This window comes from Dermacentor albipictus, chromosome 7, assembly GCF_038994185.2.
Source record: "Dermacentor albipictus isolate Rhodes 1998 colony chromosome 7, USDA_Dalb.pri_finalv2, whole genome shotgun sequence".
In the NCBI taxonomy this organism is placed as follows: domain Eukaryota; kingdom Metazoa; phylum Arthropoda; class Arachnida; order Ixodida; family Ixodidae; genus Dermacentor; species Dermacentor albipictus.
The window spans coordinates 101,631,233-101,651,306 of NC_091827.1; the positions used below are offsets into that span (position 1 = coordinate 101,631,233).

Here is a 20,074-nt window from a genome sequence, read left to right on the forward strand (position 1 = left end):
CTATGGCTCCATGCGTGATTTTAATAGCACACTACTCATTTATTGCGAATAAAGTCGGCATCATCATGTTGCCCCACTCTTAAGCAGGCAATACATTGAAAACAAGCTCTGCTTTCCTCGTGCCTGGGCCATTCCGACGCAGCGTCTGCAATAAAGGTGCGCCTACACTGCAGTACTTGTTCACTGCCCTCCTGACTTCCTCCTATCTCCAGTCTTCAAGCGAATGGATCATCTCACCCAGGCACTTACCAAAAACATAACAGAACCATGAGGCAACACTATAAACAAAGACTCTGGATATGAAGGATTCACGCCAGTGCGTAGACTCCGATGTAGCGAAATATAATTGTCTTTAATGGGCTCTCCCAGTTAAATTTCTTCTGCTGTAATTTTTTCAGATAATTTCTTTCATTTAGGCAAATTCGCACTTCTTCCACCCTGCGTGTTGCCCCTTGATTTAACTGCGTAACAGTTCGCCGATAACATGGCACGCACGAGCTCTGAATCGTAAAATCGGCCGCTGTACGTTCGGTATGTTCACTATCGCGGTCATCAGTCTCATCTCGGCGGCAGTCTTAGCACTTAATACACACAGCAGCCCCTTCCACTGTTCCATTGCTCTGTAGCACTGGCTTCTGTCCCACAGCAAAGCTTGGCAATGGCCAGTAATATTTTTCTGTTTTTTCGAAGTTCGTTTTGTACTTGCCTGCACCACGCATAGTAGGAGAGCGGGCCGATGCAAAAGACGCATCCGGCAGGACGAGGCCTCAATTCCTTCGTTGTACAGCCCATTCACACAAGATTATTGCAACATAGAGTGCAACAGTTCAGGCAAATGCACAGCATACAATAAATAACTACGACAGCTCAAGAACATCAGCAAACAAAATAACGCATACAACACTAGGACATAATAAGAACTGCACATGCTTAAACGTCGCTGCAATACGAAACGTGAGAACCGCCAGAAACACGAAATATAACTGTATAGTTGAGCATTACGCTCACTGAATTGGAGACCTCACATGATACGTGGTGCATTGATACACAGCATTGTGTTCTTCAGTAGCACATAGAAGGATTAATGTAGCGTAGTCACATATGAGCAAACTCAATGCCGCTTTCTACAGAAAAGCTTCTACACATTTTCTCAAAGTTGCAAAAATATCATTTGAAAGATTTGCCTCTGTATTATCTGTTTAATGTTTTGTTCATATCGTAAGAATGTTTATGAACCGCATATATTTCTGAAGATTGATAATTTGCGTTTACGGCACCTAATTGTGTAGCACTTCAATGAATAATAAGTACAATATAAGGTACTTTCTAGGTACTGCTGTTTTCGTTTCTACGATTGAGTGATTTGAACAGTAGCATTAAGTACCGAACTTCCGCGTGTGTCTCGTTGCAGGGTTTGGGTACGGGCTAGTTGGTATTCTATTGAAAACTTCACTTACAGCGCGTACATAGACAAAGGGACCGAAAGAACGCCCTTGTCTTCGTCGTTCTTTCGGTCCCTTTGTCTATGTAAGCTCTGTAAGCGAAGTTTGCAATGTGTCTCGTTACCTGCTTGTTTTTGTATCCTAATGCTGGAGCCAGCCGCAATCTCCAACTTGTAGCATTTAGAGTGTTCTGTGACATATAAAATATTCTGCTGAACATTCCGCTTCTTTGTTTAGTTAATAGTTCTTGGAGTTTATTAAAACAACTGCCGAAGCACGTTTACAGAACGGCTTTATTTAAATAAGGCGTTCGTTTTGACTCACGTATCACACCACGTCCTTTCAGCAATGTTTTCCTTGTAAGGAAGTCGACCACGAAATCGTTGCCAATATTTCCAGTTAGGACTGAACAAGCAAAAGACAACATGGTTGCCGACAGATGGAAACACGCAGTAGCATAAAAGTTATATAGAAAGGTGTAGAATGTCTCATATTGGCAAACAAACATTTAGATGAGCGGACCTATCTTTGACAAAGGCTACTTTGTCATTCTTGGCGTATTAGTTTTAACGGGCTCGGGTAGCGGTATCACGTAGTATCGTGGCAGCACGTGACACCATACTACTAACTTGTTAAAACTAACACGTCAAGGATGGCAAGGTCACTTTTCACAAAGATAAGTCCGCCTATCGAAATGTTGGTTAGCCACTCTGAGGCGTCCTACAACTGTTTATACAACTTTCAACCTTAACAAACAAGCCCATTCATGCCTCCATACCTTGAGCATGCGGATCTCCCGCAGCGCGATCTTCTTGATAAGTGGGTCGTCCTCTGTTTCGACGTATTTCTTGACAGCCACCAGTTGACCGGTGTCCCGAACCCGGCACTTGAACACCACTCCATACGAGCCTTCCCCAATCTTGGATATCTTCTCGTACTTCTCCATCAGCGGCGTGTAGTAGTACCGGTTCCGCCTGCACAAACGTAACGGTGATTTCACGCTTCATTTTTGGGTTCCCAGATTATGTCGCATGTAAGAGCTTGTGCGATTTTATTACGCAAGAACAAGCATGCTCTATAACTGAAGACACGAACGAGACTTTTCACAAGGTATCGCGCTCATTCTCATTAGCACAGTAACCCACATCTGACGCCCTTTCTTTATGGTTAGTTCTGTTATGTTTGCGGCTGAATACAGAAGCACAGACTTTTGAGTTATTTCGTTTAGTACACCTAATGGAACTATAGCGCTTAAGCGACACGCAAAGGGAAAACACAAAATGCTTTTGATTGAGGAACATGTAGTATACGACACAAAAGGAAGCAAATGATTGAAGGGTCGGAAAGCGATAATAAAGAAAACCATATTGAGACTTCTTCGTGCCTACGGTACCTTAACCTACAGATTATCAAAGTTCGCCAAGAAGCAGGAGCATGTAATCAAGAAACATATTCTATTGAGTTTATCAGCAAAGAGCAGGGACGCCGACGGTAGGTCCAATATGGTAGCAAGATCAAACAAATTCATGGACTTCTTGACTGGCGCGTTGATATTTTGTGACTTACAGTGCAAACTTGGGACTTAGTTTAAACACGTCAATAAGTACCTTAGTAAATGGTTGTACGTTAGTAGAACCACGACGCATCCTTCCTAGACGGTCGTTATCGAGCGGGTCTGCTAGTTTCTTCCAGCCATTCAACCACTAAAAAAACTAACATATGTACACGGTGATAGACGTGATTCGCATAGAATGCATGGATTTCTGCTGGCGACTCAATATGTGTGTGGAGGCCAATTGATTGTCTTGGCGTTGCCACGAGAAGCAGCCGGGGGAGCGCTTTGCGAGCTGTACCAAACGTTCACATTTTTGTTTTTACAGACAGCGCACAACCGCTCGGCAGACGGTTACACGTTCTGAATCTGCAAGGTTCACTGGACTTTTCCTCATTGCCCCAAATTTGCGATAGACAAAGGTTATGCAGACACATATGCCGGTGGTCGACTGTGTAAGCGAATAGGCAAATGGGTCTAAAAGCCATTCGTCTTATTAAAAGAATGACGCACTTGAAGGCCTGCAGTTGTGGCAGCGAGGACATTAGGAAGCGTTTTATGATTTATTCCGTAATTTTGCAGGGCACAGATGGGTTAATCAGAATATTTGTGGCGTTTTCCGAGCCCTCAGCAGCAGCCGCCACAGGGTAAGGGTAGCGGGAGAAGCGGGAAACTGTTCTAGAACGCTCCGCTGCAGCCGCTTAACCATCACCGACCCGGAGCTCTCACATGAAAGCACGGTGCTGGCTGATTTGCATAAGGCTTATCAGACCACGCATGTCCGCAACAGAGCAGAACCCTGATCTTCACTACATCCGCAGAGCCGTGGTCGTTCACCAAAAACTGAAAGAAAATATATTTTGCCGTTTTGCCAAATCCTTATGTAGAACACGCACGTTTCTGAAAACTAAGTTTATTCATCTGGTATATTTACAGCGACCACTCGGCGACGAAAGCATCCCACGACTCGCTTGCGGGAGTGCACGCGCTTTTCGCATCGGCGCATTTCTATCGGCGGTGAAATTGTGACCACGAACGATAACGGTCGAAAGAGCCGAACAAAGTTATGCGGTGCAAAATTTGCTATCTACTTTCCAACCATCAAGCTGCACTCAAATGTACAGCACATTTCACTTTCATTGCGATGTCCGATTCACTGACGCTGCTCTTCTAAACCATTAAACTGAGCTCCCACGCAGTCGAAAAACTCCACAGAAATACGTATTTGCGTATCATGTCAAACATAAGACGAAATCCAGAAGCCATTCATTCTTACTCGCCGAACTAAACAAGCACTCGTCTTGTAAACTGCCTTTGAGCACAAAGTTCACGTTATCTTACTGTCTCGCGTTCGCCCGGAAATCTTTACTCATTTGTGCCTCGTCGCATCACCGTCGGAGCGAAGCGATATTCCAACCGGTTTGTCTCCGAAAGCGATAACTGGCGACACCTGCCTGAGGGCGCATTCGCCGCAACAAGCAGCGCATATCGCTCGGCTGACTTGGTCGCGAATCGGGTCTCATGGCGTCCATAGTCATCTAGTCGTGTGCTACTTGATCTTCTACGGACAGCATTCGCTCACGTGTCGCAGCAGGACGTAGCAATATGCTGATGTTATTTTAAATTGCCGGCTTTTGTAGAAGACGAACGTATAGTCAAACACAGGAGTTTACGAGACACGATTGGCAGAGAAGCCAAATTACCGCATAAATAGCGGACATGATTAATTCAAAGTTAAAATTTCGAATACGAAGTTTCACTATGCACCAGTATTTATGACTAAATAGCAATTCAATAAACTTGAAGCACCGCGTCCCAACTGAGCGAAGTTTGCATTTACCGTGCGGCGATACTGCAATACCGCCTTGCCCATTAAGGAACAATAAATGCAATGAATTAAGTGAACAAAGCGCCCACACAGTTTTGTGGCGGACTGTAAAGTGCATCGCCATAGCGGCGAAAGGAAAGCGTGCGCATCACAAGAGAGGTCTACTGGTTTGTGTCTTGGAATGATTGTTCTGTACTGTAAAAATTCTACCCTCTTGAAGTAAAATTTTCTAGCTGCACACATGTATTCCTCGTTCTACGGATCCACGTTGACATGCTTCTGCACCATGCTCGGTCAACTCAAGCGATGTGCTCCCACAAAGATATCACTTGTTTCCGGTTGCTGGCCTGGTCCGTTAGTTGTGCATTTTCGAAAGCTAGCACATATCCTTCATCGATAAGATCTCCCTTCGGTCCCCAAACGTTTCTTACGCGTACGAATATTTTTGATTATTTCCCACGACAGTATCGGAGATTTGGCTACTTAAGCGCCTCTTCTCTTGTTACCGTTGCTAATAACTAACAAAAAGAGTAAACACGCGAACAACATAGAGAAAAAATACAAATAATTTCCACATTTTGCTATCACTTCCAGTAAAACTCAGGTTACATACCGAAAGCACGAGACAGCTGCGAGCATATGTTTACATATCGCGCTTAATTCATGATCAGCCCTCGACCTGTGACAAGCATCAGTAATCTCTACTTATGACGAAATTGTTCACAGCAGAGTGAGTAAGAAGTCCCCAACTTGGAAAGATTGTCATTGGGTGGAATTCGTATGAAAAAAACACACAATAAAACACACAAAATGCAAATGGCCGGAGGAAGTTGTGAAGACGTTACCATAGCACTATACCCAAGGAACTATAATGGCGTCACTGTTCACGAGATAATCGTGCAAGGATGTTACAGCTTCTGTTCATTTAAAGAGAAAGGACCATGGGCTCGTTGCAGCACATTCATTCGAGATTGAGTACTCTTCTGCAAGAGGCGCAAACAGTGACTTTTATCCTCGTGTCCGCTCCTACCTTTTGAGCTTCTAACTAGCGAGGGTGTAAACTCGACCGTTGCGAAAGCAGGTGCTCACGCCTTAAGCGGTAGCGTTCCCGGCAGTTGTCTCGAGCGGAAAAACATCGTAGGTGGCGGCTGGAAAGCGCTGGCCGGGAGCTTCTCCTTGGTCACCAGTCGCTAACAGTCGTGCGACGTCTGTCAGGCCTGGCATTTCAAGAACAAGAGACCGCTAACGAGGTGAAATGACCCATATTCTCTCATGACCGCTCGTGAGCTGTCGCAGGCTGGAGTTGTCAGTCATCGGGGCTAATGTGTTAGCAAGGCAATTTAAAACCACACACTGGTGCACTCAACGGCGAAGAGGTTGATCACTCGAGCATCGCGCGTCGTGGGAACTAAATGGTGTTCACAGGTCAGTGTACACAATGCGCCATAGTGGCATCATCCTCTTCGTCAAAGTGTGACGACACCGTTGCTTGTGAGAAAAATATGCACTGTGGCAAATGATGAAAGCCAAACTTTTATAAGCCGACAGGACACAATGGCGCATTACGATAAGAAACGCCCAACGGGTTTGGCGACGAACGTGTCCTGTAACCGGTCCGTGGCTGTCATCGGCTACTCGCCGTAACTCGCACATCAAAAGTAAGATTTAATCAGACGGGATTTTTTCAAAAAATCATTTCAAGTAACACTACAAACACTAGGCATCGGACGCGTCAAAGTAGAGGCAGAAAGCATACCGGTCACTCTGCGAAAAGAGCGAGATTGTCTCAGCATAGAAACGCTGTCAGCTGCGCCCACCGACGTGCCCCGTGCCGAGTCACCCTACACATACACAGTACGGTAGCTAGAGTAGCGACATCTTTTACTCGGTGGGACAGACGACGACGACATGCGAAATGGCGAACATGGTAGGCAAACAATGCTTCGCTTTAAATATGTTATAAATCTGCTAAGAGCTAACGGGCATGCGTTCTTTTTATCGACGTATGCACATGGGGCTGGATTGATGATGTTGCTTCGAACACTGGATAAGATATTTACGCCGGCCCAAGCGTTGCTATGGGAGATTTCGAATTCCGCGTGTTTCATTACCGATACAATGGTTCGGCTGGTCTGACAGCGAAGGTACGGTGCACAGTGGATACGTGAACGGAATGACAAACAGCACGTCGAACTCGTTGAGGTCGGGTCACATCGACTGTGCCTTCGCGCCTTTTACTAGGCCCCTTTTCATCATCTCGTTTCTCTGACCCTTCTCGGAAATGTAGGCGCCGGATAAGGCAGTGCGAGAGCTGACCTGACCTGCAACATAATACGCGCTCAAATTTGACCTGGAGTGTGGACATTAAGCGGGTGAGTGCATTCACTAAAGGTCAATAACAGATTTTTTCTTTATGTGCAACGGGGCATTTCTCGGCTTTAGTATGCAACCCACGCAGAAAATATGGTGAGAGTTCTGGAGAGGAACGCCATTCCAAGCTATTTTACACAGAAAAGCATCTCCCTTTATCCCACTGCAAGAATCGATAACCTCACTTACGATGAATCATAAAATTTCTTTCTCCAGCATGCAAAAGGGCTTCCATTCTATTGAAAGACTTTCGCAGATTTATGCCAATCTGAGCAGCTTAAACATTAAGGACTTCGTCAAGGATTCGCAGATTTATGCCAATCTGAGCAACTTAAACATTAAGGACTTCACCAAGGATTCATTGAATGGAAAACGGCACCTTAGGGCGCAGCGGGGGCAGATCTCCCGGTGCCATCATCGCAAATTCCTCGAAAGGGCCAGCCATGACGGGATGAGACCACTAGATAACCAGTAGGCGCGTTTCCCAGCATGCCAATAGACGCAGAAGTCACTGCCGACGGGACGCCGGTCTCAAGAAAACTGTAATGTCGAGGTTAGCCAAAAGGCTGACCTCAACGGGTATCGCGTCTAGGCAAAAGGCCCAGACGCGACAACCAGAAAATATTTTTCAATTTGAGGCCCGAATCTACATTTTGCCCAGAAGGAACCACAAACTTCGGCCACTCCTAGCTGACCTCTAAAAGGAGGTCAGCTAGGAGCCGGTCAGCCGTTTTCAAAATAATGCTGGGATGTCTAGTGATCACTTTTTACAACTTTTGAGCTTTTATTTGTCATCTACGTTCATTACATGCAATGACACCATCTATTTGCAGAAAAATGGAGTGTGCATTGGTTCGTGCATTGCCCCGCTCCTCAGTGATTTATTTTTAGCTCGCCTAGACGTCGCCATGTCAGTCAACCTTTGTCAGACAAACATTTTTAAAATATTTCGTTACGTGGACGATTTTTTGTTTTGTGTTCAGTGTTCTCCGGCTGACCTTGAGACTGAGGTTGCCTCGGTAGTGCCAATACTCCAAGAATGCCTTGCGCCTCTTGACGTTACCTACGAGCTCCCACAGGATCATGAGATCCGGTTTTTGGATTTGCGCTTAGCTTGTTCGGATATTCATACTTGTTGGTCCTATGAACCTCGTGCTAACAAACCACTTCTTCCGTTTCATTCTGCCCATTCCAAGTTGACCAAGAGAGGCATTGCTAACCTTTGCATTAATAATGCTTTGAAGAAGTCGTGCCACCATACTGTTTCGTCTAGCTTTGCCTCTCAGTGCGATCGGCTTTCGCAGGCTGGTTATCCCATGTCCCTACAAGTGTCAATAGCAGAACGAATTCTAAGAGAGCGTAGAAAAGACAACCAGCACGCAGATAATCCTGTAACTACTAGGGGTAGGACTAGCGTCATCCCTTATATTCACACCGTCTCACATAATCTTAAGAAAATCGCCCAGCGAGCGAATGTTCGTGTAGTGCTTTCCGCCCCTAACAAGCCAATGAAGATTTGCAAACTCACTAATCCCAATAAGGTAGCTCCTCTTTCCTGTGACAAGAACCACAAAAATAAGTTTGTTAATTGCACACATTGTGTCGTTTATTGTTTTCCACTCAAGTGCGGAAAACGTTACGTTGGTCAAACCGGCCGATGTTTGAATGACAGGCTGCGCGAACATGGTTACAATGCCAAGAATTGTATTACAGCTGGGGGGTTTCTTGCGCAGCACTGCAAAACGTGTGGTTGCGAACCTGTCTTAGAGGAATGCGTCATTCCTGGTCGCAGTCGTAATCAGCTCACAAGAGAAATCATCGAAGCAAAGGCTATCATTGGTCTGGGCCATGCATGTGTAAGCTCACCTTCATTATCATTATCAAACAATGAATAGGCGTATCTCCGACTGCAGCCACAGGCTGTCTGAATATGTTACCACTTGGTTACTATCGGTTTTGTTGCTTCATTTCTTTGTTATCTCCTGATGTCATATGGTTTGCCGAGTGTATAAGTAGTCTTGTGTCACGAAATAAACTGTAAGTTGGAAGTTAGCGCTCACTCTGTTTTCCGTTCCCTTTGATTACCCCTACCTCCTTCCTTTTTTGCTCTTCCGAGCTGCGCTACAAGCCTAAAACAGTCATGACATACCAACTCACCCAAACTGCCACGCTTTTGACTCTAAAAGGAAGCCGGTTAAACGCAATGTGATAAACGAAAATTGAGAGTTAGTGGCTAAGCAGGAAATGAAGTTGTCTTTTCGAGTGAGGTGCTCCAGGGTATTTCTTTAAATTTATTTATGGTATCTTAACGGCGCCACAGATGGGATATTACATGAAGAATGTGCTGAGTTTAATAAAACAGTAACTCTAGAACAGTCTCGAAATGATGTAGTTCGGAGTGGTGCACGGCGTTCGCGGGCGGAAGGTTCCATTCCCTTGCTGTTTTAGAAGAACAGAGCGTAGATGGGCCATAGTTTGCACTGGGGGAGGATCTACCGTTTTACTATAGTTTATGTGGCTGGACTGGAGATGAGCTCTTGATATCGCTTAAATTTCAATTAACATGTGATAAAGCTTTTGAAAAAGGCGCCATCTAGTGATATATAACGTCGTGATTCTAAATTAGTAGGACCGGCATGGGACCGATAGGAAACGCTAAGTTAGGAATAAATAAAATGGGCTCTGCGATTTTGTACTGATTCAAGTCTATTATACAGGTTACGATGATGAATACCCCAAATGAAACACGCATATTCTAACAAAGGGCGGACACGTGTAATGCATGCTAGTAACTTCACTGATTGGGGAGCGAGTCTGAAGTTCTGGTGGAAAAGACTAACAGCGCCATTGGCCTCATTGACCATGCTAGTTACGTGCCGTAATCAAGTTAGTGTGCTTGAAATGGTTAAACCGAGGTATTTATATGATTAAACGGACGATATGATGGTACGGTTAAAGTGTACGATCATGTGAACAAAACGTGTGTGCCTCTGCTGTTGTCTTTGCCAGTATGGGGGCGAAGGACTCCTCAAGCAATCCTTGAATGTCTTATCCCTTCGCCTCCCATCACATGTATATGTGATAAACTAATAATGAATGAATGAATCAATCAATCAATATATCTGAGCCATATATGACGTACATGACTGACTGTGATACTGTCTGCAATGGAAGGAAAGCAGTTTTATCTTTCTAGTATTGATAGACACACTATCTATTATTTCTAGTATTCATAGTACACACTTTCTAGTATTTCTCACACTGCGATTTAATAAGCTCGAGGTCATATTGAAGCATGCCAACGTCGAAAGTGTTATGGGACGATAAATGATGCAGTCATCTGCGTACAATGGATTGTTAGAAGAGATGTCAGTAGGAATATCATTAATGCAAATTAGAAGGAGTAGGGGTCAGAGAACCGTCCATTGTGGTACGCCTGAAAGTACATGAGATCATTTTGATGAGTGCGTCCTTGCTCATAAAAACTGATGCAAGTTAGCGAGGAAGCTATCGCCCTTGATGCTGACGTTTCAAAGAGAATTTGGGGCTTTCATGTAGACTCCATTGCTGGTTCATTTTTATTGACACTTTATACAGAGAACGCCGCCACATGCCACCGCAGCCTTTCATGACTACGGCACAAAAACTGCCATGAAAGTCCCATGAAAAGCTTAGCAGTAAAGAAATTGCTGTTTCTCTCGAAGGCAAAGCACTCAAAGCAATAGCAGAGTGTAGTGTTGCGCTCGAGCTTCTCACGTTGCGTTTTAACAACACGCGGAGGTGACATGGCTCGATGCACTACGCGAGACCACATCTGCTACGCGACAGAAAGAACGCCCTCGCAGATGACAGGCATGTCACTACGCTGTCGCGATGAGGAATGCAGGCAGCGGCGTTACAGAGGCGTCGGACCTTGACAGCGCACAAGATGTGACCGACGAGAAACCGCGCTCAACCAAATGATTTCATACATTAGGCTGACATTTGCTGTCGGTTCCGCTTAGACCACTGTACGCACTACCGTACGGTATGCGCACGGTTATACAGCCGGGACGTCGGTGTTTGTGCGCACAACGCTCACACCAGCAGGAAAAGCGAGAAAGCAGCCCTGGCTCCGGCAGAGCCAATTGAGCACAGCGCATGTAATTGCTATCGCATTAAAGCTGTGCGTATGTCCCATGACCCATTGGAGACATTTCAGCGCTTCGCGCTGAAGGTTGTATGAATGATTGAGCAATTGAACGGGAAATTTATTTGTACCTCAAGAATGAGCAGCTAAATACGGAAAGGCTTTGAATTAGCAGTGACAAGCTGAACTTATTTAATGCGCTTAGAAGACAAAGCGCACGTCTTCCTATGTATTTTGCCTCTGCTAGTCCACCTATGCGAACTCTAGTAGAACCTGGGACTTCAGGCTGAACAGGGAGCAACATTGGCGCTGAGGTATCGCAATATGGTTCGTGGTGCTAACAAAAATCATGGTATGAAAATTACCGTATTGATGTAGAGGAAAGAGAGCAGAGCGGATTGAGAGTGATGCATATTTGTTAATGCCACTGAAGACACCAGACACGCAGCAGGAAATGAAACACCAATGCGAGTTCCAACTGAAAGTTTGGCAAGGTTGAAGTGGAAACGTAAAACCAAGACAGCGCTGTTTAGTTATCTTTTTTTTAGTTCGGGAAACGACCTTCAGGCATACACTACGATTATTTTAGACAACGCTATCATCACATGATACTGGCGTATGAAAACAATGTTAGAATTACATTTTTCACAGCGGCTGTGGTCGTTCATAGCCTACTCATGTGACATTGTCTATATTTCACTTTTGATGCGCACCCAGTGATATTGACCTTTTGAAATGATGGTTTTCACCCCCGACAATAACAATGAGTTAATTGAGCCTGCCATCTTCAAATAGGAGATCTCGTTGTCAAAAAAACGGCCGCATCATGTAAGCACACGACCTCCGGGGTGTCGGCACCAGTCAAAGCATTACGAAGCTCTGCTTTACAACCTTCAAATGGGCGGAATCATATGGCACCAATTACTTTGCAAGCAGAGAATGCAAAGTGATTGCCATGATGTTGTCTTCATTATCGACAGTATTCGACAATAAACCTGCAGGCTCCTAACGAGTAAGTGACTCGTCGACCAACCTGACAGCTTCCATTGTCAAGGCACAAAAGTTATCTGCGGCCCTTTCTCCTTGTCAAGCAGGTTCTCCTGTACGTCAAAACGAAGCTCCTCTCTCCGCAAATTCCCTCGGTTTGGACATTTCGGCTGTCCCTCCATAGGACCCTTGCCTCATCTTTTTCGCGTTCTCCACATATGGGATCTATCTGGCACCTGCTTACATACAGAAGAACCTGCTCAACTTACCGACGGCCCTAAGTAAATTACATTTATCTTTCCTTAACTTGGACGTGAATCCTAATGTTTCGGTGACTGTGAAGTATCCGCCCGAAAACCATTTTCTTTGGAAGGCAAAGGTAGTGAAAAATGAAGAGTAAGAAATTGTCAAGCAACAACCAACAACGGTGGCGCAGTGGTTATGGCATCTTGATGCATAGCGCGAGGTAGCGGGTTCGAATTCCGGAAAAGCCGGTTGTATATCAATAAGGGAAGAATGCAGAAATGGTCCAGCACTCAGATTTAGTTGCCGGTTAAAGAACCACAGCTGGATAAATTAACGAGACGTCTTCAACTACGGCGTCTATCCTAGCCCTGGTGTTACTTTAAGACGTCGAATCGCACGAAATAGTCAATAGTAAAATTACAGAGTGACACGCAAAAATTACTCGACAACAGCGACTGCGTGTAACAATCAAACATTGCGAAGATTGAACTCTAAAAACAGACGAAAAACAACTGCTCGGCTGATTGAAGGGAGAATGGTTAACTCAATTTCCCCTTGGGTCAGAGAGGAACAATAGCCTCTCGGAAGTACTGATACTGCCATGCAACACTGAGAGTTTCGAAGGAAATATTTTTCGCGTGCTTTGTCGGGACGAGGTACCGTCAGCGCCAAGGCCGTCTCCGTGCCGTACAGCCGCCCCCGTATATAAGCGCCATACGTCACTCCTTTTACAAGCACAATACTCCATCGTGCATGGCTCCAGGGGTTATCCAGGGGTTGCGTGCGAGTAGAATATAAGCTCGCTTCCAGGAAACTCCTTCCCGACTGCCACGCTTCGGGAGACGCCGACGGGATCAATAGTGAGCACGGTGTTCTCTCAGTGACCAACGTCGCTATGATATATCGGTAGTCGCGAAACAGGCCGCGATGTGCATCACGGCAAAAACGGTATCAAGAAGCAATGACGACGACACCATGACACTGGCGACATAATCACAATTCAATGACCAATGAACTGCAATGACATCACAACGGCGGCATAATCGCGATTGAATGGGGAGAACATGATTACGTCAGACTGACATCCATGGAACAGCGAAGGCGGTATGACGATGACCGCGTGACGTCAATTCCATGACCTTTCTAAAATCATGAATATGTTAGGACGACAGCGTGACCATGGCGGCATGACAAGAATGGGATGACCACGACCGTATGACGACAATGTCAAGATGGCATGACGATGGTTCGACGACAGCACGGAGAAACCGGAATGACGACAATGGAATGAGGACGACGACATCGTGACCACAAGCACATGGTCTAAGCTAGCGCACAATTCTGGTCACTGGGCTGGCATAAGAGGCTAGGAGGAGGAGGAGTAGATTTTAATGTAGAGAAAGGAGGAGAGGTCGGCCTGGCGAGCGTGTCTCTAGCCTGCTACTCCTCACTGGGGAATGGGGAAATGGGAAATACAGGGAAAGGTAGGTGGCGGATGATTATGATATGGTACAATGAGATACTATATACACGTTGTCCAATATGCGGATGCGCACTGGAGACGCAATACAATAAGAGTAATCTTGTCCATACAAAAAGTAATCTTGCCACAAAAAGTTTTTGCGCAAACACATTTCGCACTGACTACACGTCTCACAGCTTCTAGAGGCGATCGTCTAAACCAGTCTCACTTAAAAAGTTCAAAAGTGCTTTTATGGCACGTTGGGCACAGTCAACACTCCTCCACGCACCCACAAGCTTTTCTTCTGAAAAGGGGCGGGAGTCCAAGCTGTCAGCTGTAGATTTGAGTTTTCTTCGTTCGGCCGCATATTGAGGGCACACGCAAAGTACGTGAGCTATTGTCTCGAGAGTGTGACAGGCGCTACATTCAGGGTCCCATGTTTGTCCAATCTTATGAAGGTATCGGTTGGTGTATGCCACACCCAGCCGTAATCGATGAATGAGCGTTTCCTGGCTTCTCCGCAACCGAAGTGGATGCCGGAATTGTAATCCAGCGTCAAGTCTATGGAGGCGCTCTTCTCGATGTTCGGGGTTGCCCAATGTTGCGCCGTAGAAGTTTTAAGGGAGGTATGGAGCAAGGCGCTAATGTCATACCGAGAAAAATGAATTTTTATAATAGTTCCGTCAGTGTGCGCCTGTTTTGCTTCTGCGTCAGCCTGTTCGTTTCCAGCTATTCCACAATGGCCAGGAATCCACTGCAGCACGATGGTATGTCCGGAATGAGACGCCTCAGCAAGCAGTTACAGGCTAGATAGATAAATACCACAAAAGGTCCTAAAGTAGGCTAAGAATACTAGTCACCCCCATAATGTAATAAGCTTAACAGCACCAATTTTATAACGGATGTCAACTAGAGTGTATATAATCAATATTTGTGCCACTTCATTTCACGGCTCCTGTGACATGGCTGCCTCTTTGCGGGAATAAGTGGTGTACAAATCAGCATACCCCTGAGGGTTGCCTGTGAGTAAAAGAATCCAACGTCAAAGGCCATACTTTTGCAAACTGTATACACCGAAAGTGATTGCGGTGCCGGAAACAGGTCATGGTCGCCGTTTTTAGACACCACTTGTTACGAGACAGTCATATTTTAAATTTTATCCGCTTTATAGGCTCTCAATGACACAGTTCACAACATCCTAACGGCACTTGTTTTTTTAGTTCTGATACAAAAAAATATTATTGATGATGTGCAGTCTTGCCTGAATATCGATTTTGGTAACTTTTGTTAGGGTGTAAGTTATTTAAGGGGTTTAATTTCCTTAGTGCAGAAAAAAATAATGCCTGAAAATTTCGTTAGGAATAGAAAGACCAAGAACCTTCCGAGAGAACATATTCCCCGAAACACGCACACACACAGACGCTAAGCCAACTTCCGTCGAACATTTTTCATGCACATGACGGCAAACAGACAACGGTGAATACTAATGTAGGATACACGTTTCAATGTTCTCAAATGTTTCACATCTCTAACGCAGACATTTATTGCACTTCGCGCCTTGCTGCAGGTATAAGTTATGTCTTCAACCTCTTCTGCTCTCACGGAGGACTTTTCCTGGGACCCGTTCTAACAGATGCGACGCGTGGCACTGTCTGATTTTAGTGGTAGTTTTAGAGGCGAATGCCTTCCCATTCGAAGGAGCCAAAGTTACCCGCTCACAACCCGTGCTCACTTCATTTTCTTTTTCTTCCTAATATGAAACTGTCCGGATCTCTTTGATCCTGTGCGTCGCCTCCTGGTCACACGTATTACGCACCCCTTCCAAGTTGGCGTGGTGCCAAGAGCAGACACTCGTTCATGACGCCACGGGCCAGGGTTCAATTCCTAGTAGGCGTCTAAGCACCTGTAAAGTAGTTCTTGTTTTCTTTTTTGACGACGACTGCCGAGTCATTCTGTTGAAGCCAGATATATTGGCATGCAAAAGTGTGTAGGGGTAGGCAAAGAAATGCTCTTCCATTTAAGAAAGAGGAAATACTTCGGCGATTCCTTAAGAGGAAGCTTTAGCTCGGGCGCTCTTATGTAACTACATGCAAAAGGAGAATGTTTTTCTTGGCAACCACTGCACCAAATTTGACAAGGTTTGTTGCATTTAGAAAAGAACTTCAAATCTAGCGGCTGTAGGTTCCAAATTTTTTATTTAGGTCGTCATTTTTTATTGAAAATTGGCAAAAATAAAACATTTTCAAAAACGAAACTATGAAGTTTGCGACTCTGTAACTCAGCAAAGAAACATGATACCACAATTTACTGAAATGAATCTATAAAACATCTAAACAGAATAAGAATGATATGTTACACGTGAATCTCAAAAAAGAAATTAGTAATATGGAAATACACCTTTTGCAGAACCCTTGTAAAAAACGTAACAAATTCACTAAGATATAAATCGACATACCGAATTTGCCCGCTGTGAGAAGAGGTTTATTTGCGGCTCCTTATGCAAAGGATAAGTGACCGGGAACGGCGAGACAGCCCGAAGCACTGTTTAAAAAGACGCCAGCAATCAACCGCGCGAGCCGAGCAGAGCCGCGCGTTGGCGATGCAGCTGTGCCGCGAGACGCGTCTTCTTTTTCAGAATCTCCCCCGGACAAAAAGAGCCATCCTGGCGCCTTAAGAATTTGGAGGCTCAGGGTCGTGGTAGGGCTCGAGACGCAAGACGTGAACAATGTCACGTCCACGCCGGCGCAAGTCGTCAGGTGGTGACAGTGGCTCAATAAGAAAATTAATTTAGTAAAGCAATGAAGGGGGCTAGTTGGTGAACGTTCATGGTTATATTGCGCTCAGTTTTACACAGACGATATTAAGGAAGGACAGGACGTGGACGGACGTAGTTGGTAGCTTGCGCTACGTCCGTCCACGTCCTGTCCTTCCTTAATATCGTCTGTGTAAAACTGAGCGCAATATAACCATGAAGAAAATTAAATTCACCGAGGATGTTCGCTCCAAGACTCGGCAAAGCCCTTAGAATTTTGGGACGAGTTTCGAGGAAAGTCCCGGCGTTTGGAAAGGGACAGACAGCCACACAAGAACACCTGGAGCGTCAGTTGTGTTAGGAAGTGAGCCGGTTCGGTTTTCTCTCTGGCGCTGCTTTTGCTCTGCCGTAAAGGATCGCGCTAGCTGGCGGCATTCTTCGGCTTGTCGGGCGACGTCGGACACAGGTGTCATGTACTGCGCGGACGGTGATGCGCGCAGGCGCGCAGCGTGACGAGCAAGAAGACCAACGGGCTCCGGAACAGAGAATGCGTTATTCGGAACAGCGCGTGCTTCTTATACACGCTGGCAGTTGCTTATCCGCTTCTGATAAGAAACACTGAACGACGCCTGTCGGCGCTATCACAACAGGTAGACACTCGGAGGCGTAAGGATGGTATGGAAGGAGCGTGTCGATGGTATGCGTAGGCTCACGGCCATACAGGAAGAAGAAAGGTGAAAATCCCGTATTGGCCTGGATCGTGGTGTTGTACGCGAACGTGATGAATGGAAGGATGCGATGGTGGTGATATGCTCTCGATGCCACGTACATCGAGAGCATATCACCAAGTGTGCGGGTAAATCACTCTGTGAGCTTGTTAGTCTGGGGATGGTATGCTGTGCTTGTCCGATGAATAATGTGGCATTCCGAAAGCAAACCGACGACGACCTCGGAGAGGAAGGCGCGACTTCTATCGCGGAGGAGTTTTCGAGTGCGCCGTGTCGAAGGATGAAGCCATGTAGGACGAAAGAGGCTATATCCCGCGCTGTTGCACTTGGTAACGCAGCAGTTTCGGCGTAGCGTGTCAAATGGTGAACAGCAACTACGATCCACCGATTGCCGTCTGGTGTCATAGGAAGCGGGCCGTATAGGCCGATGCCGACGCCATCGAAGGGTGTGGCAGGGCACGGGAGCGGCTGCAAGGCACCAAAAGGGCGTAAAGGCGGTGATTTGCGGCGTTGACAGTCAAGACAGCACCGAACAAACTTCCGTAGAAAATTGTACATGCCACGCCCGTAGTAGCGGTGGGGAATTCGTTCGTACGTCGTGAAAACTCCGGTGTGGCCACACTGCGGATCGTTGTGGAAAGAGGCACAGATTTGTAACTTTAAGCTACGGAGAATCACCAGAAGCCACCGACGGCCTTCAGGAGCGTAATTGCGTTGGTGAAGCAGCTGGTCACGAATATCGAAATGAACTGCTTGACGTTGGAGGGTTCGGGATAGAGAGATGGTCGATGATCCAGATGGAAAGTCGAAAAGAGAAGCGATCCACGGGTCACGACGTTGTCGGAGTCCATGTCGAGAGATGACACGGAGTGTGCGGAATGATTTAATGAATGTAAATGATTTAATGGATGCCGTTAACAGAACCGCAATATCTGTTTTGATACAGAGCTGCCAATTTATAAACTTCGTGCGTCTATGTTTTTCTAACTTCAAAATTTTTGAAATTTCTTTTAATTCAGGCCCTAAATCCGATTTCCACTTTCAACAGTCACTAGAATTTGACGTTTTCTCTCAAATGCAACCAATGTTATTAAAATCGGTCCAGGGGTTATCTCAGAAAAGCGTTTTTGCGTTTTACATGTATTTGAATAGGCCGCATGGGAGTCGGGCCCGAGCTAAAGCTTCCTCTTAAGCTCTGAACTTATCTACTGCAGCAGGCCTTCCCACCGGACACCGCCATCTGTCAAACGCGCACGTGCGAGAGGGGCATTTGTTTTGTTGATAAGAACTGCAGACAGGGCTATTGAAGAAAGCGGTTCCGTTCGCTTCAGTGGTCTTGTACCGGCGCCTGAGTTCTCAGAGAACACAGCTTCTCAACTAGAACTTTGACGAACCAAGTCGTCATCGTTTGGCCTAACCTCTAAACAAAATACAAGTATATTTATGTAAGCCATCAGGTTACACTTACCAAGTGTGGCCGTGTTTCCGGCGGGTGCGTTTCCACTACCTGTAGCTTCTACTACGTTATAATTAAACTATTCACCATGAGCATATCTCATAATAGCAACCACATGGTCTCGAAACAAAATAAAAGTATTCTTAACATCAACCCTTCCAAAGCACCATTATCGCTGTCGTTTTCCGTGACTGACATAAAACGCCCCAGTAACAGTAAAAGAAACTGGTTCCGCAAATATTAAGAGGACGCTTTAGCTTGAGGGCTACTGTCTAAATACACAAGAAAGAAGGTATCATATTTCTGGGCAACCACTTCACCAACTTTGATGAAGGTTATGGCATTTAAAAGTAAAAATTATAATCTAGTGACTGTGATTACGCATTCCTATGTTGTCTAGTTTTTAAAATTTATTTTAATAATAATAGTAATAATACTTTATAGATGACTTGAGTATCATACAATGGAAGAATCAGGCCTGCCAAAGCCGCAGTGGGCTTGAACGGCAGTGCCTGACAGACAGCGACAGAGCCATCAGTAACACGTTATTAGATTGTAGACAACAGTGAGAAAAAAACATACACACGCACAAATGACAGGCTTCCGATCACGCATTAATGTGTCTAAGAGCCTTTCTGAGACCATATTTCGTTTTCACATCTTGTATGCTTTGGAGAAGTAAATTAAACATTGCTGGGACATAATAGTTACGGAGTCTTCGAACATAACTCCTCTTACAGCAGGGTGCAACATACGGATTCTTTGGTCTCAGGCAACGAACAGGCACATACGGAATTTATACTGGCTTATCCAAAAATGGTTTAAGACAACAGTGTCTAGCAGCAAAGAATTGAAATCAGGTAAAGAGAAAGTTTTGAACACATCAAATTTGTGGGGAACATCATAAGCAACATGCTTCAGAATGCCACGAAGGACGGAGTTGACCCGGTTTACCAATTGTTGAGCGTCATGACCATATCTGATATCCCATACCGGATTACACTGTCGCATAAGGCATGTATACAAGCTTTCGGACAGACAATGGAATGTAAAATTTAATATTATACAAAACACAAGACACTGCGCGAAGTTTTTGACAAATATATGCGAAATAAGAGCTAT

General features: G+C 45.4%; 1 protein-coding gene across 7 annotated transcripts in view; it reads right to left on the minus strand.

Annotated features, from left to right (window-relative positions):
• Positions 1-20,074, minus strand: part of LOC135917208 (cyclin-dependent kinase-like 4) — a 145,600-nt gene that overhangs the window by 48,783 nt on the left and 76,743 nt on the right. For 5 of the 7 annotated variants that reach the window (XM_070522553.1, XM_065450731.2, XM_065450729.2 and 2 more), the window contains one exon: positions 2,221-2,416. In XM_070522553.1, the coding sequence (XP_070378654.1) occupies positions 2,221-2,416 (196 nt within the window). Of the gene's footprint in view, positions 1-2,220; positions 2,417-6,578; positions 6,728-16,471; positions 16,492-20,074 lie in introns of those variants that run through there. The other 2 variants (XM_070522556.1, XM_070522555.1) reach the window with 2 other exon arrangements.